General features: G+C 42.0%; 1 protein-coding gene across 6 annotated transcripts in view; it reads left to right on the top strand.

Annotated features, from left to right (window-relative positions):
* The window catches only part of DENND2B (DENN domain containing 2B), a 145,630-nt gene that overhangs the window by 116,612 nt on the left and 2,535 nt on the right, over positions 1-26,483 (top strand). For all 6 annotated transcript variants that reach the window (XM_083590792.1, XM_083590789.1, XM_083590793.1 and 3 more), the window contains 7 exons: positions 4,616-4,693; positions 6,944-7,084; positions 8,129-8,277; positions 21,268-21,445; positions 23,657-23,698; positions 24,197-24,308; positions 26,070-26,309. In XM_083590792.1, the coding sequence (XP_083446918.1) occupies positions 4,616-4,693; positions 6,944-7,084; positions 8,129-8,277; positions 21,268-21,445; positions 23,657-23,698; positions 24,197-24,308; positions 26,070-26,309 (940 nt within the window). The remainder of the gene's footprint in view (positions 1-4,615; positions 4,694-6,943; positions 7,085-8,128; positions 8,278-21,267; positions 21,446-23,656; positions 23,699-24,196; positions 24,309-26,069; positions 26,310-26,483) is intronic.

Here is a 26,483-nt window from a genome sequence, read left to right as displayed (position 1 = left end):
ATAATGAAAGCCTCTGCCCACTTTATGTTTTCTCCACGAGATTGATGCTCATGACAGAAAGAGCATGTATTTTTGAAATACTTTAATTGATGTGGCAAGTTGTTTTACTTGGGGAGTTTTTTAATTGCAGGGACACGAACCAGGGAGCCGATATGGCAATTCCCCTGTCTGTGAGACAACGATGATAGTAAATAATCAACAATAACAGAATATTAGGAATAAAAGGAGGCATGTGATCAGAAATAGGAAAAATATGATATATGACAACCAAAGGTCAGCATTACTGTTGACCGCTTACTCTGTGCTGACACTGCAACACTGACCTTGGCTTTAGTTCAAACAAGTACAGTGGTTCCTTGGTTCTCAAACGCCTTGGTACACAAAAAACTTGGAACCCAAACACTGCAAACCCGGAAGTAAGTGTTCTGGTTTGCGAACTTTTTTCGGTAGCCAAATGTGCTCTGTGTTGAGTGTTTATGTATTGATTTGAGTGCCACACTTCCGTTTTGAATGCCACACTTCCGATTTGAGTGTTATGCTTCCGATTTGATTGCCACACTTCCGTTTTGAGTGTTACACTGAGGTCTGTCTGTTTTTGCTATTTATTTTGCATAATTTTTTTGCGGCTTTTTTGTTTTGTTTTTGTGACTGTGTGGAACCCAGTTCAGCTACCGATTGATTGATTGTGTGACTGCAGTACAGTGTTTATTGCTTTCATTTTATGGATCAATGGTCTCGTTAGATAGTAAAATTAATGTAAAATTGCTGTTTTAGGGTTTGTTTTTAAAAGTCTGGAATGGATTAATCCATTTTGCATTACTTTCTATGGGAAAGTGCGCCTTGGTTTTGGAACACTTTGGTTTTGAAACAGACTTCCGGAACAGATTAAGTTTGAGAGCCAAGGTACCACTGTAATTTGTAAGGGAGCAGCACATTAAGATGGAACCTGGTTTCGGAGTAGCAGATACTCTAACTTCTGAAGGGACTACCTGCTGTTAGATTTTTCTTTTTTTTTTTAGAAAGCTTAACTTTTCAGCAGCGGGTGCTGCTGATGGCCTGGGTTGGATGGTGGAGAGGAAGATACCAAAGAATATTCCTAGCAGGATAGCTGGTACTCCTGTTTGATTGCTTTGAGGATGGAAAAGGGTTGGGTGTGCAAAACTGCAGACCTTGTAAATCATCTGCATAGCACATGCAACACAACCCTGACTTACAGAACACAGGTTCAGAAAAACCTATTCAAAAGCTGTAATCTAAAGTAATGTTGATAGTGTGGGACAGGATCTCCTGGCACTGTCAGATGCTGCTTCCAGTCCAGTTTTGGCTTAAATATTGTGATTGTTTCATTTTCAAAACAATAAAGTTGGACAAGTACAGTTGTCAGGCTTCCACGACTATTAATATGTACAGTATGTTCACATTACATTGCTACATCCACAGTTTCTTTCACTTAAATAAGCATTATATTATAAGTGCATTTTGATCACTAGCATTAATGTCTTCCATAAACTGAAGTTTGAATTCTAGATGTCACCCTTTGGGATTATTAGAAATTACATTCAAATGCCCTTATATGTGGCTAAATCTGAAACTCTTTTATCAGAACTCCTATGTTGTTATTCAAAAGGAGTGGGAAATAATTCACTGATGCACGAAAATTGAAAACAGTGGCAAACATCACCTAAGAGCTATTCCTAAGTGTTTTGTTCTCTTTTCAGAGTTCTGTATTATAGATGTGTATGCTAGGCTGACAACCTTTAGTCTTCTTGAATACTTGAATACTTGGGGAGATTTGTTTTTTAAGACTGCCTTCAGACTCACAAATCTGCAGTGAGGTTGAGGTTCACAGGATGATGAAACTGGCTTTGATGATAGGTAATTTCTGATCTTTACAATTTTGCATAACAGCCAGTAGCACTGAGACAACCTGCTCCTGGGGCATTTAGTCAGTGATGGACCTTGGGGCCTCAAATTTCAGTGATGCCCTGTGTAACACCAAAAAATCGGAACTTTCCTCGCTTCACATCTTCCATTCTACATCGTAGCTGCAGTGCCCCCCGAGGCTCTGTGCCGAGTGCAGTCAAGCCAGTGGTGCTCCCCTAAATCCACGTCTGATTTACCCATTCATATAGACCAAAGTTGGGCAACCTGTGGCCCTCCCGGTATTGCTTGATTCCATCTTCCACTAATCAACACACACACACACACACACACACACACACACAGTCTAATGGAAAATAACCAGGAATCTTTAAAATTTGAGCTATTACTTAAAATTGCACGCTACAGTATATTAGAAAACAATTTCAAAATTCAATGATTTTTATTTCAAATGTGAATACTGCCACAAATGTAAAAAGCTTTGTACTAACACTGGGGCTTTTTTAATAATTAGAGGTTTGAAGGAAATTGAAAGGTTATCCAGTTTGGTGCATGCGCACACCAGTGAAAGAGTTGATAGAAAGAAGAGTTCCAGCCACTTAAAAACTTTCCACCTCTGAGGGGCTCCATTTTTATTGCTGTGATCTGTTAGCACAAAGGAAGTCACTACTGCTGGTAAAAAGAAAAGGGAAATCTGAAATAAAGGACATGAAGCAAGAGAGGTTTGGAAAGTGAAGATGCTCATTTTTATTTTTATTTTAAACTTGGTGACACTGTAGCCTTTAAGGGTTATTAAAAAAGCAGCAAAAAAACCCAGGAGTAATATTTCACAAGGCCGGAGCTTTTGACTAAACTGTGAGCCGTTATTGTTCCTGCTATTATATATGACCCAGGAATGCAGTGTTTTTACTGGCAACCAGCAAGACAGCTTTTAGCTGGTAGCTGTCCAGGACGCCTGGCATGGCTACAGCATTCCTGCAGATTTGACACAATGATTTTAACCCAAATCCCACATGCTAGATATAATCACTTGATGCTTTTAGAAGGCGTTTTTATACCTAATATGGACAAAGAAGGATTCTGCCTTTTCAGAAATGTGACGTCTGCTGAGCAGCAGGTCTTGATCCAGAAATAGACTCGTCTGTGTTCACTTAACTTCACTGCATCTTCACGATTTTAACTGCAGAAGCACACGCACCTGCTGACCAGCCCAGTCATTCTCTGATTAGAACATTAATCTGCAGTTTCCTGCGACTTGTGCGCAAACAGCTCAACAGCAAAGCGTTAACTGCAGAAAATATTTTGAAAGCCTCATAAAAATAGGGTTAACAACCAGGATTTTTAAATGTTGCCATCTCCTTTGGTTTGATTGGAAATGGAAGGAGCTAGCGTACCTTAGGTACACAGAATTGGCACTGCTGTTTTGTCCTTAATATGGAGCATGTGCTCACACCATCAGCACAACTGCAAATTAACTGCCTTTTAACACTCATAATGAAGGAATGTCTACATGATTATGGAGGACACTGTCAAACCACCTAGGTCATGGCTAGTTTCCTGATTGCTTTCTATTTGCAAGGCACCCGATGGATGTAGCAAGCAAACTCATGTGGGAGGATTTGTGGTGGCCAAGGCCAGTCCTACTATTAGGCAGACTGAGGTGTAACCACCTCAGGCCCTAGGTACTGGCAGCACTTTTTTCAACCATGAAGTTGTTACAGTAAGTGCCACACTTAAAAAAAAAAATTAATTAACAGTTTTCTTGGTTTACACGGTTACGTGCATTGTCTCTTTTTTCAGATTGTGAAGTCCTTTCTACAAATCAGTTACATTTGAAATGGGACATTAGTATTGTATACAGCATAGGGTTGGGGGAGAAAGGGGGGGAGAGGTGTGATGAAACTTATGTTCTTTTATATAGTGTGCATTTGGGGTTTTTTTTGTCAGCATCAACTGGGTAGGTTCTCTTTCTATTCACTTATTACTTTTCCTTGGTAGTGAGAGAGATTGGGGGGGCAGGGTGTAAAGTGCCACACTTTTTAATAACAACAAAAAGATGTGTCGCTACTGCGTACCCTTGAGTACCCCTTGAAAAAAAGGCACTGGGTACTGAAATGGGAGCAGCAGCAACATTACTTGATTGTCTGTATACTGACCCCTGCCCCAGCCAATCATTCATCTTTGTTGCCACATAGCCTTACCTTGGCCCCATAATCTAGCCTGAGGCCTTGGGTGCTGTGGAAAACACTATCCTGTTGACAGGATTCAACTGCCAGTCAACTTGGCTTCAGTACATGGAATACAGCACCATCTTGTCCTTCATCTCAGGCAGCAAAATGTATTGGGCTGGCCCTAGTGGTCGCATTCTCAATGGTCCTCATTCTCAACTTTTCTCATAAGTGATCTTTGTGGCTTCAGTTCATATACAATAGAAAAACGACATCAATGGCAGAAATTGCTAAATGTGCTGGAGGTTTCTTTAAAATAAAACCAAACTTTGATTTGGTATGATGATGGGGAAGTGTGTCCATTGCACAGCAGTTGCCAGAATGGATAAATGTATCTTGAGGTTCCAGCCTTTGGGAAAAGAATAAGGTGATTTCCCAACAGTTTGACCACTTTGGTAATGAAAGGAAAGATTCATGTTTAGAATAGTGGCCAATGGCACAATCATATCAGTGGCTTAAAATGCAATTAAACCTGCTTTCTTTCTTTCTTTTACTATTGTTGTCAGCCAAGTGGAAAAGGTCCACGCCTACCTGAAGTATATTGTGTGATCAGCCGCCTGGGTTGCTTTGACTTATTTTCCAAGGTAAGCTGGAGGTTTTTTTAAGCACTGCTGCTGGATTAGCTGCTCACAGAAAACTTTCACACTTAATGAGTCAAGAAGAGGAGTTTTTTGTTTGATTGGCGATAACAGTATTTTAGAATTACTGTGCTGGACAGTTCATCTCTGTTATTGACTTTATTAAAGAATGCTTTATTACTTCTGTGCCTGAAGTGCATCTTAATTTGAAAAACATCTGTGTCTGTCGGTATTGGCACTCTCCCTCTCAGTCCATTGTATTCTAAAGCCACTTTTGGCCAAGCTGTAATTCTTGGCACACTTATCTGAAATGATGAGCCAGTATAACACTAACCCAGTATCTGTTTATTGCCAAATACAGGGAATACCTCCAGAACAGTTTTGTTTTTTTTAAATTGTGGTTGGGTGTGCATCCAATGGATATTTAATCCTCATTGCCCACATGACCCTGTATTCAGTCTGCATTAATCCGCCTGCACACCCAAAATACTGATGCCAGGCTTGATAATCTCCCAGTTCATATTATACCTCCTTTCCGCTTCCCATCCCCAAGGCCTGTTTCACCAAAAGTTGCTGAAACTTGGAAGTTCAGGATGCATATGCACCTGTAGATAAAAGATAACTTCATATCAAGATCATTGCATGGGTGAATTCTGTTAGGCTATGCTGTTTTCTGTCATCAAAGAAAGTTTAAAATGTGTTAATGAGAGTTATCTAAATAGCAGTGTCAAAGGCACGCAGAAGGCATTGCATTCATGCCCTGGTAGCTCCAATAAAATCATCTCAGGAAGCAAGGCTAAAAAAGACTTCTGCTGCAGAGCAGCTGCCAGTAGAACAGTAGACAGTAGTGGTCTGACTGTGTCAGGCAGCATTATACATCAACATCAAATTGCCTCAAAAATGGATAAGTTTTGCAAAAAAAGCTTCTTGTTTGCAGTTCAGCTATTAATGGAAACTGTAAATGACTTACCGTATTTTTCGCCCTATAGGACGCACTTTTTCCCCTCCAAAAATGAAGGGGAAATGTGTGTGCGTCCTATGGGGCGGATGCAGGCTTTCGGTGAAGCCTGGAGAGCGAGAGGGGTCGGTGCACACCGACCCCTCTCGCTCTCCAGGCTTCGCGGACCTCTCCGCAAGCAGCGGGAGCGCTCCCGCTGCTTGCGGAGAGTTGCCTGCATGCTGAAGCCTGCGCGCGCTGAGCTCAGCGCATCCAGGCTTCGCGGGACCTCTCAGGAAGCAGTGGGAGCCAGCACTGGGCTCCCACGGCTTGCAGAGAGCTGCCTGTTTGGGGGCTGGGGTCGGCGGAAGCTCAGGCGGGCCTCCCCCGCTCCAGCCCCGCGCCTGGGGGGAAAATAATTTTCCCCCCTTTATTTCCCCCCCAAAAAAACTAGGTGCGCCTTATGGGACGGTGCGTCCTATAGGGCGAAAAATACGGTACTTGAGCTATTTAAATGCCAGAAGGTAAAACTGGAACTTTTTGTTAGAAGCCCAGCAAACTGGTTCTTCATTTATATTATCACAAGCATCATTCTCCTTTCTATAAGGGTTCTCAGATATAAAAAGCTTTCAAACTTTGATGATGGTTACTCAAAAGGAATTTGAACTCTCTTGTGCTGTTACTGTCTGCTCCTGAGAGACTATGGCTTAATGTGAATGTGCAAAGTGCTGGAGAGAAATTTGTGACTGCTTTTCTCCTCCTCTAGTCCTGCATCTTCACACTGTTTTTTTTGGCCATGGTTCAGCTCAGTGTTGCACTTGAACCTGGGCACATGGTTTATTTCTGCCAGACAATGAACAAGTGGTAAGCCAAGGAACAAACATTGACCCCCATGACCCTTATTGTCTCCCCACATTACTTGGTCCAGCTGTGCTGATTAGCTACAGTCCCTCTGTTTGACCATTATCTGTGTGGTGCTGCAATGCAGCCAAGGTCCTGTAGTTCCAGGTTATCTTTCAAGCGCTGGTGTCATTGAGAGATTCCTTGTTTAGATGGAATGTTAGTGACAGTCCTTCTCAAAGAAGTACGTTTAGATCGAGTCCATACTCAACTGGAAGGCTTCAGTCTTAGAAATGACATTTCTGGAAGAAGAAAGTTGGATATTGCTTGTTTATTATTTATTTTTAAATAAATGGACAAAACACAAAATTTCCGATTTACTAGCACGTTAGTTGAGTAGAGTCAATATAGCATACATGTGTAAGTTGTCATTAAGGCACAGCTTCTCTTTTATTCTGCATTTGACTGTGATGGATCAGATACTGGATGAAGTTGAAAGGAGAAGAGGAATATCTGCTGCCCTGGTTTATCCATTTATGAGAAGTCTAATGGAGTCTCCTTTTCCTGCACCTGGAAAGACAATCAAAGTCAAGACTTTCCTGCCTGGAGCTGGAAATGAGGTAAAAAGAAACCTTAAACTTTCAAGTAAAACCCTAACACACATATTCTTTCTCTCTCTGAAACAGTAAAATAGAGAGAAAGAAAGTAGAACACAGAGAGCTATCACAGCTCTGGAAGTTACATGTATTGTGGATTTATTTTTTAAAATAAATTTCTTTTGGGAAGCTGCTGCATTAGGCAATTTACTTTGGTGTGTGTATGTGCGTAACTGCTTCAGGAATCCAATTTATATTTGTTTAACAGATTCTATGTTATAGGGCGTCTTGGTTTTATCTATGAAAATTATGACATCAGCAGGCTTTATCACAAGGTCAGCAAGCTAGCCATCAGAGTAGTCTCAAGGTGTTTTCTCTTGTTGACTAATCCCTAGTGGTTAAGTCAGGAAGCTACAAGTCACCACAGGCAAGAATTGAAAATTGTAACCAGCATGTTGCAACAGTTTAGTACCGTATATAAGTATGTCACGATTTTGTCTATATTTGGTCATTAAAAGGCTACGTAGTTCAGCCTACAAATTAGTGTCATTGCACTTTTGTCATAGTCATGAAGCTAGCCAAGCAAGAGATAATTCCTGCATGCATAACATACTGTATGTGAGCTAATTCTTTTTACCTTGTAGTGTATGAATGATGGAATGGTGTCAGTTTCACTCTGTGTACTTGGCTTTTTGTGCTTTTATATTGTAAACCATCCTGCGATCTTTGGATGAAGGACAGTACAGGGATCTAATAAGTAATAAAATAAATTATAATAAATAATAGTAAACCAATAACAACATCAGCTTCATGTCAAGCACACATTAGGCAAAATACACACTTTCTCCTTCTCTGCATATCCCGGAAAGTAACATTTCCTGGGGAAAATACCATAAAAGGTGACATGAATTCTCAAGGCTACCAAACGAGGCAGACAATCCAAGAAATGTTTTGTTACTTTCAAATTCCACATAATAATTAACCAAAGTCAGGATGCAAGATTGGCATAATGTCCATATTATAATCAAGCCAGTTAGAACATGACTTGTGTTTGTGGAATGCATTCAGGTGATAGAACTCCGAAGGCCAATGGACTCTCGCCTGGAACATGTGGACTTTGAGTGCCTTTTCAAGTGTCTGAGTATACGACAAATCATCAGAATCTTTGCCTCCCTCCTGTTGGAACGTCGAGTGATCTTCATAGCAGATAAACTCAGGTAAGTCACACAAGAACTTCCCTGATGAAAATTAAATATAAGGCTGAAAATTAAATATAATGCTATGAGCATAGTGCTGCTCACTGTACAACCATTCATTAAAGCTAGTTGGGGATACTTCCAGTCATCCTGTCTCCCTTCTCATTAAAAAAAAAAAAGGAATTGACTTCAGGTTACACTTTTACTGAGTGCTTTCACATCATTTTATAAAGTAATAAACCTGTAATACTATGCTACGTGTTATGTGTTACCCAAAGCTAGGGATTCCCAAATTGAGGTCTACAGACTGAGCTTCATTCAGGTGGTTCACAGTGTGTCTGTGAAAAACAGATACAATTCTAATACAGTAAAATACAATATAAAAAAACAAAGCAAGCAATAAAAATACAAGTGAAAATTATACAGCGCCTAGCACAGCCCATTCAATTGCTACAGCAGGCAGAAAAAATATATTCAATGGCATGCCAAGACCCCCAGCAATTTCCAAGTGGTCTGTGGGAGAAAAACTTTTGGGAAGCACTGGCCTAACGTATGAAACTTGGGGACTCAGCTACACTAGTCAGTTATATCGTTGTAACGCCATTGTAAAGATGCAACACCAATTGGTGCTGTAGAGCACAAAATTTGTCTATGTGATTTTCATAGGGTTCCTCCCCCCCTTTTGTTATAAAGATCTAATTTATGACTTATTTATAGCTATCCTCTGAAGTTGAAGAAGTGAAAAGGAATTGAATAGCTTCAGCACCACACATTTTTGCTTGCATGAACTGGTTCATTCTACGTAGAGGTGTGGTTATTAACCAGTAATTGGGGGGGACGGGGACAACTCTTATTGAGAGCACTTCCACAAGGCAGTTGTAGACTTGGTGCTGCTTACACATGCAAGTTTTGTGCAGTGTTCACATGTCATTCTCATCAAAACATTGTCCCCCATTTTATTTTTCTATTTAATATGGATTTACTGGTTCTACAAAAATTCTGATGTTAAAGAAAACAGGGCAAGATAGTCAATCCAGATTAAAAGAGGAAAAAATATGGAATAGCATTTGGGTGAGGACAACGTCATGAGGATGTTGTGAAACATGTGTGCGCATGAGCTGCATTGAGCTCACAATAAATGGCCCTGTGGAAGTGCTCTGTGTCCCATTAATGCTTTTCCAAGGGTGTTTGAATTAGATTCACCAAGAGGAAAGAAGTATGCTCTCCCAGTGTAATAGGTAGATGTATTGGTCAGTGGGAAATACACATGCTTCTCTTTTCACTCTACGTCAGTGATGTGCACTCTAGTACTGTACTGGAAAGCAAAAGTGCAGAGAGCTAAATGAAACAGGGAGGAAAAGATAAATCATTGCAAACCATATGTATGGGCATGAGGGCACTAATGCAGTGGAAGAAGATGGAAAATGCCACCAGGCTATTTTAAAGGACTAGAGCAGGGGTCAGCAACCTTTTTCAGTCATGGGACAGTCCACTGTCCCTCAGACTTTGGGGGGGGGGGCGGACTATATTTTGAAAAAAAAAAAATGAACGAATTCCTATGCCCCACAAATAACCCAGAGATGCATTTTACCGTATTTTTCGCTCCATAACACGCAGATTTTTCCTCCTAGAAAGTAGGGGGAAATGTCTGTGCGTGTTATGGAGCGAATGCCTACAGATGGCGGGGGAATCTGCTGCAGTTGTGAGCAGTCCGTGGCTCGCTTTGAAACAGTAAGCAGCTCCTGTCAGCTAGCGGAGCCGGGGAGGAGGGAGAGAAGCAGAGCGGGGTTGGCTGCTTTAAAACAACCCCGTCCTCTATGTTCCTCTCTCCTCCCCACTGAGCTGCTAAGTAGCAGCAAAGCTTTTCAGCCAGCCTAGCCGGGAGGAGGGAGAGAAGCAGAGCAGGGTTGGCTGCTTTAAAACAACCCCATGCTCTCTGTCCCTGCCTGCAGTTTTTTGCTGTCCGATTTTGGATTAGCCACTGTAGGGGCTGTGTGTGTGTGTGCTTGAGCTATCGTTCTCCTCCTCCTGCTTCCCGTTCACTCTCCCTGCGCCCCTGCGCTCTCCCTCCGACTTTAGGATTGACACTCTGTGTGTCTGTGTGTGTGTGAGAGGGCTCCTTCTCCTTCTCTTGCTTCCGTTCACTCTCCCTGCGCCCCTGCGACTTTAGAATTGACACTGTGTGTGTCTGTGTGAGAGAGAGGGCTCCTTCTCCTTCTCTTGCTTCCCGTTCACTCTCCCTGCGCCCCTGCGCTCTCCCTCCGTCTTTAGAATTGACACTCTGTGTGTGTGAGAGAGGGCTCCTTCTCCTTCTCTTGCTTCCCGTTCACTCTCCCTGCGCCCCTGCGCTCTCCCTCCGTCTTTAGAATTGACACTCTGTGTGTGTGAGAGAGGGCTCCTTCTCCTTCTCTTGCTTCCCGTTCACTCTCCCTGCGCCCCTGCGCTCTCCCTCCGTCTTTAGAATTGACACTCTGTGTGTGTGAGAGAGGGCTCCTTCTCCTTCTCTTGCTTCCCGTTCACTCTCCCTGCGCCCCTGCGCTCTCCCTCCGTCTTTAGAATTGACACTCTGTGTGTGTGAGAGAGGGCTCCTTCTCCTTCTCTTGCTTCCCGTTCACTCTCCCTGCGCCCCTGCGACTTTAGAATTGACACTCTGTGTGTCTGTGTCTGTGTGAGGGCTCCTTCTCCTTCTCTTGCTTCCGTTCACTCTCCCTGCGCCCCTGCGACTTTAGAATCGACACTCTGTGTGTCTCTGTGTGTGTGAGGGCTCCTTCTCCTTTTCTTGCTTCCCGTTCACTCCCCCAGCACCCCTGTGACTTTAGGGCCAGTTCTCTCTCTGCGTGTGTGTGTGTTTTGACCTCACTGCGCTTGTTGGGGGAGAGTGTTGGTCGCAATTTTTCTTGATTTGTCTCAGAGTGGTTACTATCATGGTTTCCTTGCCGGGGAGGAGGGAGAGACGCAGAGCCTGCTTGTTCTAAAGGAGCAAAGCCAGAGAGGAGCCTCTCCTGCATTATTAGCAGCATCCTTCTCCACACACCCCACGCGTGCTCCTTGTCCCTTGAGTTCTTTTCCTTCCCTCCCCACTTAAAACGTGGTTACAAAGCACGGATCCACATGGATCCTCAGGATTTTTGCACTAGGTCACCCCAAATTCACCATCAGATCACATAGCATATCCATGGCTACAGCCTGCACCAAAACACACACGCACCCACTGTTTCATGGGGCTGCAATGGCGCAAAAACGTGGTTACAAAGCATGGATCCACATGGATCCTCAGGATTTTTGCATTGGGCTACCCCAAACTCACCGTCAGATCACATGTCTGGCCACAGCATGAACCACAAAAATCATACATCCACTGTTTCGTTTAGAATATTTTTTCCTTGTTTTCCTCCTCTAAAAACTACGTGCGTGTTATGGTCAGGTGCGTGTTATAGAGCGAAAAATACGGTAAATAAAAGCACACATTCTACTCATGTAAAAACACCAGGCAGGCCCCACAAATAACCCAAGAGATGCTTTTAAAATAAAAGGACACATTCTACTCATGAAAAACACACTGATTCCTGGACCATCCGCTGGCCGGATTGAGAAGGCGATTGGGCCGCATCCGGCCCCCGGGCCTTAGGTTGCCTACCCCTGGACTAGAGTAATGCTCTCCGCTGCAGTGGTCTGAAACCTTGGAGAGATACCACCAGTGTAGACAGTACTGAGCTAGACGGACCAAGAGATAAGTCGTGTATTTACCAGCTGCTACTGCTGAACGGTGTCAAGAATGCTGCAATGTTCCACCTGCACAAAGGCAATTAAGATTCCATGCTGGTGACATCATTGGTTCACACCTGTGCAGCCACTGTGTTGGATTCTGGTCCCCTCATTTGTCATTACCTGGTCGCTGTTTGTGTGGGAATGCTTCACAAAATTCATTTTGTTATACTTGTGTATTCTTGACAATACACTCTAGGTTGCAAAGAGCCAACAATTGTTTCATAAATTCCTCATAAATAATCTCATTATTGCTGGTGTCTTTGCAAATCAGTGATGAAAGTCTATACAGGACATGGTTAATAGCATATGTAACCCAGTAGAGAAGCTCTGTTACATTATGACAGAGAACCATAACAGAAATTTCAGAGATCATTATTATTATAGTGTGAAGTCTACAATTCTCACCAAGCATGACAGCACATTTGATTTTGTTAAATCCTTTGTGCACAATGCCCAACAAGATAAATCCTTATACATGACTCATGTCTTTTCAACGTGAAGTTTATGTTGGCTTACATTCATGGGGGGGGAATACTTAGTAGCAGGATGAAGGAGCTGAGAGTTTATTCTTTACATTGTAGCCATAGTTAAAACTGTTTTGTACAAGGGGATGGTTGATAATTGGCTGATGTGATGTGGAAAGTATGCACTTCCTCCTCACTCCATGCCCCCTACCCCAGCTTTATCATCCAAACCTTTGTGCTCTGCAGTTTGTCACATGAAGCTCACTCCCAGCAATCAAGCCAGCATACTAATTCATGTGAGACCACTTCAGCCTGCCCTGCAAGCATTCACTTTTGCTCAAAATCATTTACTGGGGGAATCTTAGCATAGGGCTGGTTAAACTCCAGCAATGTTTCTGCTGGTGGTTGTATCAGGGCTTGTCCTCACTGGACTTTATCATGAGTTTGAGGCTGCTTGAGTCCAGAATTTATAGGTGTTGTTCACATGACGTTGCCCTCAACTGGAACCCATCCCACATATTTTGTTGAGTGAATTCGGATGCCCCCAATCCCCAGGCCATCCAAAAAGCAAAGTGAAATGCAGAGCAAATCTGCTGCTGTCTGACTGCCAGATGGGCGGCTGCTGCATTCTGTTTGGTTAAGGTGGCATGGAATGGGTGTGTGAATGCAGATGTTTCCTTGTTTGCAGAATGGAAGGAGGACTTTTTTCTGCTTCCCCACGGCGTGGAGCAGAGCGGAAACCACCTTCTGCGATGCTGGCTGGCTTCCCATTGGCTGCGGGAAGCTCCTGCAGCAAATGGGAAGCTGTGCACGCCTCCTCCGCGCCAGAAGGAGCGTTGGAAATAGTGTTTGCGCATGTGTGCGCACTCCAGCCCATCATGGTGTCTGCGGGACCATGAACTAGCCCAAGCCACAAAAACTTTGCCGACCCCTGGCATAGAGGTTTGTTTGTGGGGCCACCGTTGGAGCTCCAAATGTCCACACAAGCAGTTTGGGTCTTTTAGGACATCAAAATGGCTATTCAGTTTGTGAAACAATGGCTTGAATTTAGGATCACAACCTTTTTGCAGAACTGCCCTAAGTCTCATTATAATGTAGCCAGGATCTTCAAGACCTTGGCCCGGCTAACACCTGGTATCCCTACCCAGTATACAGTGACAATGGCCATAGCTTCTCCCCTGCCTGTATGAAAGATTGCATTTTTCAGATATTCCCTGTTTCATAAAAATCAAATGAATAAAAATCCTTAGAAAAACATATTGGCAGGGGATGCGCAACTTTTTCAAAAAAAATTTTTTTATTGCGCTAGCCGAAGTCCATGGCAACATCCAAAGAAGGAAGACGAAAGAAAGAAAGAAAGAAAGAAAGAAAGAAAGAAAGAAAGAAAGAGCAGTTGCTACATACACTATATGCAGTACAACCATGGTCAAATCCACCAAAATTTCTTATTACACAAAATAAAAAGTAATTCTCAGATAAAATATGCAAATTAGATCTTAGAGTCCCCTTTGCAATTCACTGCTGGATGCAAAATTTGTAATCCACCAAGTGGAATGCAGCCCACCAGCCGTGTTCATCAGGTCACCAGCAGCATGATAAAACTACCTGTTTTGCCCATCTAGGATTGTAGAAATAGTGAACTTGGTAAGCACTTAGGAGACCATGTGGCTGGCAGGCTGTAATGTGCAGATGTTTCCTGTCCAGATTATTGCGACTATTCAGCAAGGGAATAACTTAATTGCAACAAAACTCAGAAGTAGAGCCCTAATCAACAACACCCAGGATGATGAAGTGGACTACAACACGTGCTTGCATTATATCCTGGGACATATCACATGACAATTAGTTGCTCTTAAAAATCCTTTTGTGTTGTGAAATATTCAGCTTTTGTTTCCTCTCCCACCCCGTATCTGAAACATTATCCATTAAATATCCCCCAGTATCCTAGATTCCTGTAAATGCCGTCCCATCATCTTCTGCTGTGGTTTTCTCCTAATCTGTGCATTCAGTTCTTTGACTTTGAATATCACCATTGTCCCTGAATGCATGTGTTAGCATATTCTGTAACTTGGGGACTTTTCTCACGGTTACAGCTATTCACTCAGCATTTTTTAACTGGCATTTTTTCTTTCATGGGTAGCAACAATGACTCATGCTCTTATTTTGATATTTTCAAAGGGAAGCATTTTTTTTTTAACAAAATATGTATGGCATGTCATTTTTACAATTTGAGTACAGAAAGAAACAACAATGGGTCTCATGCTTCTAATCTGGTGTCCCATGGGACAAGAATTAGAAGTTAGACCTACAGTATGTCTGCCTTAAGTTGAAATTGGACATAACTTCAGGGCACTGAACTGATGCTGACCATCTTACCATGGTTTTAAGTGGCTTGCGGATTATAGATCGCCTGAGCTGGCATCCCCTTTGGACTACAGTTGTAAACACATTCTTGCTCATTGCAAGGCCTTGAATTTTCATGTGAAAGACCCATACTTGAAGACCAATTGCATCCCTGGTGAGCCTACTTGGAAACCGCTTGTTTTCAACTGCAGTTCAAAATGTGCTTGTGGTGAAGAAGCAGTGGAAGCAGTTCATCACAACCATAGACCATGATTTTATATCCCATCATTCAGCCCACTTTAGGAAGGCCTTTGGTGGTTTGCAAAATGGCAATTGGCATATAATGACCTGCTGAGAAGAACCCTAGTTCAGCTTTTGGTGAAAAAGTGGCCTGACAGTGAGTTCAGGCTCCAACCACATCTCAGTTTGCGCATATAAATTGGACCACATCTGCGCTAGATGTTTATTCCATGACTATGCCAGCATGAGGCACCTGTAACACACACACACACACACACACACACACTTCTTAACTGCCCCATGACTTCTATGCTTACAATATAAACAACCAAGTATAGCTAAGTATCATGATAAGTTAAATTGTCCAAGTTAATGGAGTTTCAAATGTCTCCAGTTTTATACACTACAAAAATATCTTTGTTCTCCATTCAAAAAGACATTCAGTCCAGGTACTCACTACGAGATATGCTAAAGAGGCATACAAGCATACAAAGTTACAATTCAGCCTACCAGCCCTGTTTTTTTAATGATATGTGTAAAAGATGCTAATGCAGCAAGGTTATTTCCATAATCAACCAATAAGTAAAAGGAGAGGACTCTGCAGTTGGCAGCAATATTGGCAGGAGAACTGTTGCCAGGCTGTCTGTCTGGGTGGCACAATCAACATAAAGGAATGTGCAGAACCTGCACAACAGAGTACCCTTTTATTGTCTTGCTACTTTTTGGTTTAGTACTAAGTCCTAGGCTAACCAGTTTGAAAGGCTCCCAGGCAGATGTGCCCAAATCTTGGATTTGTACAAAACCATCTGCAAAGCTACTCAGATCTGAATATTCCAATCTAGCTAACCTCTTTTCTTATCAAACCAAAAACAAAGAAAGCAACAGCATATCTTCTGGCAAGTTAAAGGCTCACATTTCTATTGTGTCGAACTTTCATGAACCAAAATCCATTTCTCCATTCATAAGCTCCAGCCTACAACAATTTATGCTGCAATAAATCTGTTGATCTTTCAGATGTAAATCTTTGTTCATTTTGTTGCAGTCAACTAATGCAACTACTTCTCTGGAAGTAAAAAAAGAAAAGAAAAAAGTTGTCATGCATGTATAACTGACTTTGATCGCATGTTTGCTACCCAGTTGTCTCGCAGCGGCTCTGTGCATTGGACAATTCATGGGGGGGGGGGGAATCTAGTGAAGTGGCCCAAAGCAAAAAGTTCCCCAAGCGTGGGAATTGCCCATGAGAGAGAGGATGTTGTTTCTGATTTACATCACAGCCCTGCCTTCAAGAGGAGGGCAGGTTACAAAAGGGCATTCTATAGAAAGCAAGGAGTATGTGCTGAACACTAAGGAATGTGTGTGTTCCTGCTTTTAGATTAACATGGTTCTCACTTTAGTTCCATTTGCTTATTGACTTGACCAGTTACACTTGAAACTTCCACAGTCATTAAAAGCGAGTTAAAGGATTATGCCTGGAAGCCTGCGAAGCATGCTCCACATTTTCTTTTCCTGAATCAGATGGTGGTGTTTTGTTTGCTTTTAAATCAAATACACTATTCAGCAAGATAAGAGTCAAGGCTAGCACATCACATGTTGGATAACAGTACTAGGAGGGAAATGTTTGCTAAGAAGGCAGCATTAATCTTTGTATAGGTAGGCAAGGTCATGAAAGTCAGTTGCCTTCACCCGGAGCCCTGTGTGGTACCAAATCCATTTCAGTAGAGACGAATCTGCCTTTTTTACTAAAGCAGAGTGGGAAAATCCATTGGGCAAGGATGTTCCCAGGTTAATGAGGGATTGCTAGATCTTACATTATATTTATTTGTTGTATTTCTTTTCTCCAAGGGACTCAAAGTGGTGTGTATGGATTTCCCCCTCCCCATTCCCTCCTCTCAACAAGACTGTTTTTGTTAAGAATATTCATATTCTACTTGTCTGTTCAAAGCTGAAATACTCAAGGTGCTAAAAACATGTAACAAGGCTCAGAAGAACAAATTGAGAAGTTAACAAATGAGCAGGAGGAAAAAAAGAGGAAAACCAAGGGCATGGGAAAGAAGAGGCCTTGCAGAATTAACAAAAAGTGTAGGCCAAAGGCTGCCTAAACAGAAATGTTTTCAGGAGGTGTCGAAATGCTACTGGAGAAGGAACCAAGTAGGTCCCCCAAGGCAGAGAATTCCAGAAAGTGGGTGTCACTACTGAGAAACTCCTCACATGTGTCCCAACCAGGTGTGTTTGGAATGGGAGTGGAGCACCCAAGAGCACCTTTCCTGGTAACCTGATTCCAGCTTTAAAGGGCTTTAAAGTCAATAGCCAGCACTTTGGATTGTGTCTAGAAACAGACAGGCTGCCACTGCAGCTGAGGTAATAAAGGAGTCACATGCTCTACCAACCCCCCTGGTCAGCTACATTTTGAGCTACCTGAAGATAGAGCATCTTACAGTAGTGTAGTCAGGCCTGTGGAGAGACAGGCCCGTGCCGGAGGGCGGGGGGAGACAGGTACACTTGCCCCAGGCCTTGGAGGGCTAAGCTGGCCGGGGGTCCCTGCCAGGGACTGGCTGCTTTTTTGTTTGAGTTTATAACGTTATTCTAACAAGACTCCCACTTCAGGCCTCAGAGCGGGCTTGTGTACAGAGACCAAGTCTGTCTGCTCCCAAAACAAGAGCAGTTGATACACCTGCCAGAGCTGGGCAAAAGCACTCTTGGATAACACCTGGGAATGCAGGAACAGGAGTACCCTCAAACCATGTCCCTGCTCTGCCAAGAGAAGTGCACCCTCATTCCACCCAGGCTTAACCTCTACTAGCACTGAGCTAATAGTCCTCCCATCCTGACCAAGAGCTGGATCAAATGTAATTTTATCATTGCTGGATAACTAGTTGCTGGCATCTGTGCTGGAAGCTGCACACAATTCTGACAGGGCATTTCCCATCAGGAATTAGTAATAGTAGCTGTCCTCCCCACTACATTTCTCCACTGATTTCCCTTAAATACATTGGATCAGCACAGTTCTCATCTGGTTCATGAGCGCATGGCACACCAGTGCCTTTGTGGTCTGCAAAAACACTATGATTGCTGGAGAAATCTGACATATGTGCCCCTAAGAGTTCTACTGTGACATTGCATAGTTTACAACCTAGCACACAGAAGCTTCTCTCCTGTCGGCACATAGCTCCAGTTGCTATTGCTGAGCAAATGGTCTTGTGTGGTCTTTTAGATGGTTTTTGCTTAGAGAGTTGGCAAAGGAGTCTTCAAACAGACGTTTGATGCCATCTAGGGTCTTGAAAAGGCCTTGCATGTCAATAAATAGATGGTTAATTGACCACACAGCATTTTCATGTAAAAACTCGTTTAGTGAATTCATAACTCTCTGAAATGAAAAGTATTCTTGTGGAAGAAAGCTTTGTGAGGGACTTTCTTCACAAACTTAAAGTGACAACACACTTGGAATTCAATCCAGACCATGACATTTGAGCTAACCTTCATCACAGTTAGAACTTGTTCAAGCATATTTGCTTAAACAAGTTTTAACTGTGACTAAAAATTATCGTAAGTTGCTCAGATCTTGGCACGAGTGTTGCTGTCTTAACTTCAGGAAGAAAAAATCCCCACCCTCACCTCTGCACAAAGCATCACAAGTTAAAGTGGTGATTCTTGAAATAAAAGTCCTTTCCTTTTTTTTGTTATCCTAAAGCAGATTGGACAAAAAAAGCTATTTTATTGTAGCCTTCCAAAGAAGACTACTGGGAAGGCACTCTGCGTAAAAGCATATTGTTAGCAGGGGATTTCCAAAGAATGTGATAGCAAAGCATAGCAGCGAGGGCTTTTTTGAGTGCACAGAGGTTTCTGAAGTGCCTTTCAATGGAAAGTGCTCTGAAGATGGAGCATATCCTGCAGATGGAAGAACTTGAGAACAAATGAAACTGCCCTCAAAGTCAAGGGCAGCAGGAACTGTGGCTTTCCAGTTCTCAGACTGAGCTGTGCTGGTCAAGGACAAGGTGTTCTTCCATTGCTTACAGATGGTGTGAAAAATGTCAGCAGGGATATACAGCATATGGGTTTGTATGAGGAGGAGGCTAGTTGAATGGGGAAATAATGAAAATTGCGGCACAATTTGAAATAGAAAGCATCAGCCGTTAAGCTAATAAGAGCCTTGATTACCCACTGTTTATCCTTGGTAGGATTCCTTTGTCATCTGCATGGCAGGCAGAAATTCAACAGGCATAATTTCCCTGATCATTGCATCTTCAAACTGGGAAAAGGCTTGTCAGGCTAGCTGTTGAAGGTGGCAGGTGACCCTGCTGGAAGCAGGGCAATAGGAACCCTCCTCTCAATGTTCTTAGTGGCAATTGTCCTTGACAAACCACTAGCTGAATGAATTGATGATGATGATGATGATGATGATGATGATGATGATGATTTTATAATAAATTTCCCCAGCCACTCTGGGCAGCTTCCAACAGAATATTAAAATACAATAACCTATTAAACATTAAAAGCTTCCCTAAACAGGGCTGCCTTCAGATGTCTTCTAAAGTCTGGTAGTTGTTTTTCTCTTTGACATCTGGTGGAAGGGCGTTCCACAGGGCGGGCGCCACTACCGAAAAGGCCCTCTGCCTGGTTCCCTGTAACTTGGCTTCTCGCAGTGAGGGAACCACCAGAAGGCCCTCAACACTGGACCTCAGTGATATGTTATGTGAGAGCATGTGGGGATAGCAAACACTTCTTTGCACTTTTGGTTTAAGATCGACAGGCAATTCATGTATTAAGATGTATGGGCTGCTCCACTTCTGGAAGCACACACATCTCATTCTGGGGAGATGTGCAATTTCTCCATCTACATGTTATACTGGAAGTGAGGTTCATGCTTCTTCCCCCCTCATTTATGGGTAACATGTCCAATGCTTTCTTCACTCCCAAACAACAACAAAATCCTATCAAGACTAGACAAAAAATCCTATCACGGCTATCAGCTTAGTGACTGATTTAACCTAGTCGGGATACTAATCAGTGTTAACTTTGAAAGCTTCAGACTATTTCCGTAGGATACCGTAATTTAATCCAGTAGGTAAACAGTAGGTAAACAATCATCCTGTCATTTACTAGAGCTGCCAACTTTGGCAGATTAGTTTCAGCTCATAACAGGGAGGCTGGCGTACCATGTGGTAGCTAGAATCTTGTTCTCAGATACTGGTTTTGAATGGGTTCACTCCTTTACCATATTAACCCAAAGCTGTGCTCAATACAGTAATTGTTCCATTGCTTTCCCCTGAAAAATGTTAAAGTGTATATGTAATTAATTGATTTACTTTTCAAAAACAAAATTTGTCCACTCTCTTATTGTTTGGCCAGCATTTTCTCTAGCTGAATCTGGATACGCTATAAAGGATCCTGAACTAGTGAAAGTGATTCTTAGAATATAGTATGCTCTTAAAGTGTTTCAATGATATATTTTGAACTGTGCCTCCCTTTTTCTTTTACTTTTTTGCTGTATTACTAATTAGGTTTATTAAATTTATACATTGTTTCCTGGTTAAAAGAGAAGAAGTCCTGAAATAATTTGCAAGAAAAGTTTAAAAATACAGTAATAAAATCATATAAGCCTATTAGAAACAGATTAGCAGGACAATATATCATATCACTGGGGCTATCCAATTGTCTAGGGAAATAATATAATTGTTGCCAGGGGTTAAACTCTGGCAAGGTTTACACCAGGTGGGCTTCCATAAACTGGTGACTGGTGATGACTTTTGACTAAGCAGGAAAGATTGGATTTGGATAATGTGCAAAGTCATCCTGAAGACCATTTTGTGGTGCGTGAATGTAGGGTGTTCTCTTTTCTTTGAGTGTGCTTCCAGACAACTGGTTTATTGAGTGTTCATCCAGACTTGTTTGCAGGGAGTTTCAGTGACACCAGCTATTTAATGAGCACTCATTCTGATTTGTTTGTGGGGAGGTTAGATGACATTGCACAAAAGCAAATGTTATCCCATATTTTCCAGTGCATTTTCTTGTCCCTTTCCTTATAGTAGAAAGTCACATCTTTTGGGGAAGTGTACAACCTGAATTTGCTGGTATGTGATTTAACCCCATCTGAATATAGTGACAAACTAGAAGTGTCCCGACTTTTATTAAGAAGCAAGCAGAAAGTTTTGTTTGTTTGTTAAAGCACATGCTAATGTCCATTCTGTTTTGTCCTCAGCACCTTGTCCAGCTGCTCTCATGCGGTGGTGGCTTTGCTGTACCCCTTCTCCTGGCAACACACATTCATTCCAGTCCTGCCTTCTTCCATGATTGACATTGTCTGCTGCCCTACTCCATTTCTGGTTGGATTGCTTTCCAACTCACTGCCTAAATTAAAGGAGCTACCAGTAGAAGAGGTAGGAATGGAGTCTATAGTTCATTGTAAGTGAAATTCCCAGGAAAGAACTTGCAACTGATGGGAACTTGCAACTTGCAACTGATGGGAAACAATGCCATTACATCTCTGAAAGGTTTCCTCCTCATTGATGTGCAAGCTGTACTGCAGGGGTGGGGAACCATTTTCAGCCCATGGACCATATTCCCTTCTGGACAACCTTCTGATGTCCAAATGCCAGGGGTATGTAGGGCCAGAGGCAAAAGTGTGCCAAGCAGTGAATCTCACTTTTTCTAGTAGGCTAGTTTCCACATACACCACTCTATCATCCATCCAGGTAAGCAAAAGAAAAGATGAGAGTTCAAAGCTACATTCTAGGCAGGCAAAAACACCCATTGGGGTGCAAAGCAGGGCTGGTAGGGGGGATTGGCCTGGGAACAGGGTGGTGTTACAAAGGCCAGATAGAGAGGCATAGAGGACACATTTGGCTATTGAGCTTGAGGTTCCCCAATGCTGCTAGAGTGAGTATAACACTGAAATGCCAATTTTGGGATAGGTGATCTGAATTGCAACTCATTGATTTTGATAAGCTTGTATTCTTACATCCTTATGAGGTGGATGCATTCATTTTTTAATTGTATTTCTGCCTGTAACACCAGCAAAGATGGACTATGGTAGAGAAACAGACCATTTTACAAGAAGCAAGTTTGTCCAGGACAGATGTACAATCTTAGTTCTATTTGGGCATTCTCATATGCAAACCCTACAATGCAAGCAGGTTGAGCATGCTAAGCTGTGCCATTGTGTCACTATTCCCATCATCTTCCAACTCATGGAGCAAGGGACCTCCTCTACTCATGGAAGCTCTTTGCACAATTCAGAATCCTCCACTTCACATAGTTGTAATCGCTGAGTTGGAAGGCGGTGGGTGTAGCCCTCTCATTTTTGCTCACCTTGCTCCCATGTGAGCTTTACATATGAAGAGCATGCCTGAATCGAACTCTTATGACATATCTGGGTATTTTCTACCAAATGCATGGGAATGGAGAAGCAACTATCAATACATAGGCTCTTACCAATTATCATGAGTGTTAAAATTGAGTGGTAAATTTACACAGACCATTCTAGGAAGGTATATTGGCAGCTTGTTGCTTAGGGAGCAATGTGGTCAAAATGCTGTTGCCTACAACTATTCTGTTCTGAGCTGAATTCTGAGTTTATTCATTCTCCTTTACATACTTTCATCCATCATGAAAGTTGCTCACCGTGAGAACTAATTTCCTGTGGTGTAAACATGGCAAACATGAGAGCAGAGGATGAGGAAGATACTACATTGGTAATTGGCATCAGTCCAGAAAATATTAAGGACAACTGCATACCTGACGGTGTCATTGTTCTATTTCAATGGGTCGTGAAAGCAGGGGAACAGGTGTTTTGATAGGGCTGATTCTGAGCCACTATTTGTGACATGTGCAAAGCAGGTTTCTTTCTTCTTCTTCTTCCTCTTCTTCTTCTTCTTCTTCTTCTTGCTCAAATTTCTTATTATATTGCTATTTATATATACAAGGGTAGCTTCATTCAGTATCAGAGAGTCATAAGAATTGCTTCTGAGTGTCTGGATCTGTTACTGTTCTGGTAATGTCTGAGTAAACGGAATGACATGATTTCTTCCCATATAATAGGAACATAGGAAGGCCCATGTCATAGGAACTGAGGAAGCTGCCTTATACTGAGTCAGACCATTGGTCCATATAGCTCAAGAGCTGGCCCATCCACCTGTCAAAGTTGGCTCACAAGGCTGATTGATCCTAATAAGGATCTGGCATTTGGAGCCAAAAATGTTCCCCACCCCGGGTTTATATGAATACCTTCTCAGATACTAGTGGAACTGTGTCTTCTTGAATAAAGGAAGGATCAAACAATCCCCATCAGCCCCAGGCAGAGTGCCAAATCATCAGGGATCATGAGCGTTTTAGTCCATAGCATATGGAGGGCACAATGCTGATGTAAGACTCTCAGCTTAATTCTCATCGAAGTGGATGTTCAGTACACTACAAGCTTGGGTTCCTGCTTTATACATTATTGGTGCATACCAAACACTCTGAAGCCACTGGACGGCACTAGAAGTTCAATTTGGTGGTCAAACTTGTATTTAGACCTCCCCTTTCTTGTAAAGACAATAACATGTCTCCAGGCACCACAATAAAACTTTTCTCTGTTGATTACCTTTTAGGCTTTGATGGTGAACCTTGGATCTGATCGTTTCATCAGACAGGTACTGTGTGTTTTTTATGTATGTCTTGAAATATGCAAAACAACTTCATAGCCCATTAGAAAAACAAAAATAGAGTTAACAGGCCGAGTTGTGAGGTTGACCCATCAGTTAAGAATGAGAAAACATGGTGGGTGTGTCAACCTCACAATAAACAATAAACCTTCACCCAAAGGTCCCAGGGCAGAGATATACACAATCTAAGCCAAAATGAATCAATAACATTAAAACAGCATAAAACAAAATAAAAATTTCAATTACAAATAGAACAACCAACAACATAAATTCAAATGTTCAATACACCTCATCTCTCCTCAAAAACCTGGGCAAGGTGCTGCAACATCACTGCCAAATCTGGCTTTGGCCTGCTTTCTCTTCTCACAGTGTAAGAGTTTAATGCTTTATTTACAACATGGTGTGAAATATCAGATATGTTTCTCAGTTCTAAATCCTGAAAAAGTTTGATTGGAAATAAGCCTGCTCATTGTTTTCCTCCTTCAGATGGATGATGAAGACACACTTTTGCCTAGGAAATTGCAAGCAGCTCTGGAGCAGGCTCTAGAGAGGAAGAGTGATTTAATAAACCAAGATTCAGACAGCGAATCAGATGAGGGTAAGAGAGGCTGGGAACAAGTCCTGTTTACAGTCGAATCTTTGTGGGATGGGGAATAATATGTTCTTGGAAGCTAAAGAGGGAAACAAGAATGTTGTATGTAAACTGATCAGCGAACTACAAAAATATATATTTTTCAACATTTAAAGGGTACTTCACAACACACCATTACATTCTCACACTGAATGTAACTGACCTGTAGAAAGGACTCTATGAATTGAAAACAGAGACGTTTTATGTACCACTGTTAACTATGAAAATCCTTTAAGAAAAACAACTTCAAAAAATGTACTTCACAACAGTAAACCATTCAGTATTTAACGATGGCACACATTTTTTTCCGCAACACTGTCACGCATTGCTAACCGTTTGATTGACTATAGCCAGCTCTTCTGGAGAGTGACTTCCATGACTGTTTTTCCTTTCTTTTTTTTGGTTCACTTATTGTGTTTGTAAGAATCTAATTACAAGCTTGGATGCTGTGCTATTCCCAATGGAAGCGAAACAGGAGCCACAGTTGGTTCAGAGCAGCTTGCTGTGTTGATCTGAGTCATTGTGACCTCCCTCGGAAAACAACTGATGCATCTGTGTTGAAGTGTTTGGTAGCCCTTAAAGAGACTTTAGAACTATTTTAATATTTCTTAGGTTCTGAAGGTCTGAGTTCCACACGCTTGGCTTTGCAGAGCTCGATACTCATTTTGATTTGTTACATGAATGTTCATGGGATTGTGCTACATGCATCCTTGCAAAAGTGCCCTGTCATTTAGCCTTTTTTTTTTAAGGATACAAATGGCTTTTTAATCAATTTAATAATATTAGTTATCCTATGACTAGGGAAAGGGAAGAAAAGGTCTCTTACTTGTTTATTTACAAATTAAAGGGAGGAATTTAAATCAACTTAAAGTGTCCACGTTACAAGACAAGAGACATTCCACAGTCAATTGGCTGATCTAGCCACATGAGATGGGCAGATATTGATCTGAGCCTTTGGGGGGGGATCAGTTTATAGAAACTTGGCAGGAGCCTCTTGGTGTGCTTTGTACTTACTGGAGTCTGAGAGTGGCAACAATTCTGCCTTTGCTGCTGGCTGCTCCTTTCATACTAATGTTTGACCATTCCTTCACAGTTTCTTTCTTAGTTAAACAAAATAGTTTCTCCATGAGATTCAAAGGCATCCTCATTAAAGGGAAAAGGATCTTGCAAAGGCTGTTTGGAAACAAACATTTTGCTTGGCTCCTGGTATAATTGTGGTATATACTCTAAACCCATTGGTATTCTGATAAATGAGGAAAATGCCCAGAATATAATGTTTGAAGAACAAAGTGAAGGTCTTCAAAAAACCTGCTCCAGAAGACCCAACCAAGGATGAGTGAAACCCATTTGTTGGTATTCGTACAGCCTGGGGTTATGAGAATTGAGGAAACTAGCATGCTGTCTTTACGTCAAATGAATTTTAAATGTATATCAAATGATTTTGGGGGTGGGAGTGATGCTTTTAGCTGCTGGACAGTCTCTTGGTGATGTCCTGTTGAATACATTATTTCCCTTGCACTTGTTGGCTAATCTGTTGTATACCACTTAGACATTTTAAACAATAGTCTGATAATGAACATCCTATTCTAATATCCTAATAATGTTTATGTGCAATTACAGTGACAGGGAGCTGCAGGGACACACACAATGGTATTCAGGAGTTGGGGGAGGAGACATCTAGTTCATATTGTGTGGGTTCTACTATATACTGTTTCCTCTTTCTTGCAGAGTGTAATACTCTGAATGGATTAGTATCAGAAGTGTTCATCCGTTTCTTTGTGGAGACGATCGGACACTATTCCCTTTTCCTCACTCAAAATGAAAAGGCCGAGCGAGTCTTCCAAAGAGAGGCTTTCCGCAAATCTGTGGCTTCAAAGAGCATCCGCCGTTTCTTAGAGGTCTTTATGGAATCTCAGATGTTTGCTGGGTTTATCCAAGATAGAGAACTCCGAAAATGCAGGGCAAAAGGTAAGGCCTGTTCTCTCAACTGTGAGATGGCCTTTTCATTTATTAATGTATAGTAGTACTCATAATTCGCAAATTACAAGCATTTAGCTTGTGTGCATTCAGCTTATGCACTTGGCATTTATTTTTAAAGGGAGCGGGTGTCTAGGAAAAAAGACTTTGGCAATCCCACCCACC

This window comes from Podarcis filfolensis (assembly GCF_964270895.1).
Source record: "Podarcis filfolensis genome assembly, chromosome: 1".
NCBI lineage: Eukaryota > Metazoa > Chordata > Lepidosauria > Squamata > Lacertidae > Podarcis > Podarcis filfolensis.
The sequence above is the reverse complement of the archived record's forward strand: the minus strand, read 5'-3'. Positions and strand labels throughout refer to the sequence as shown.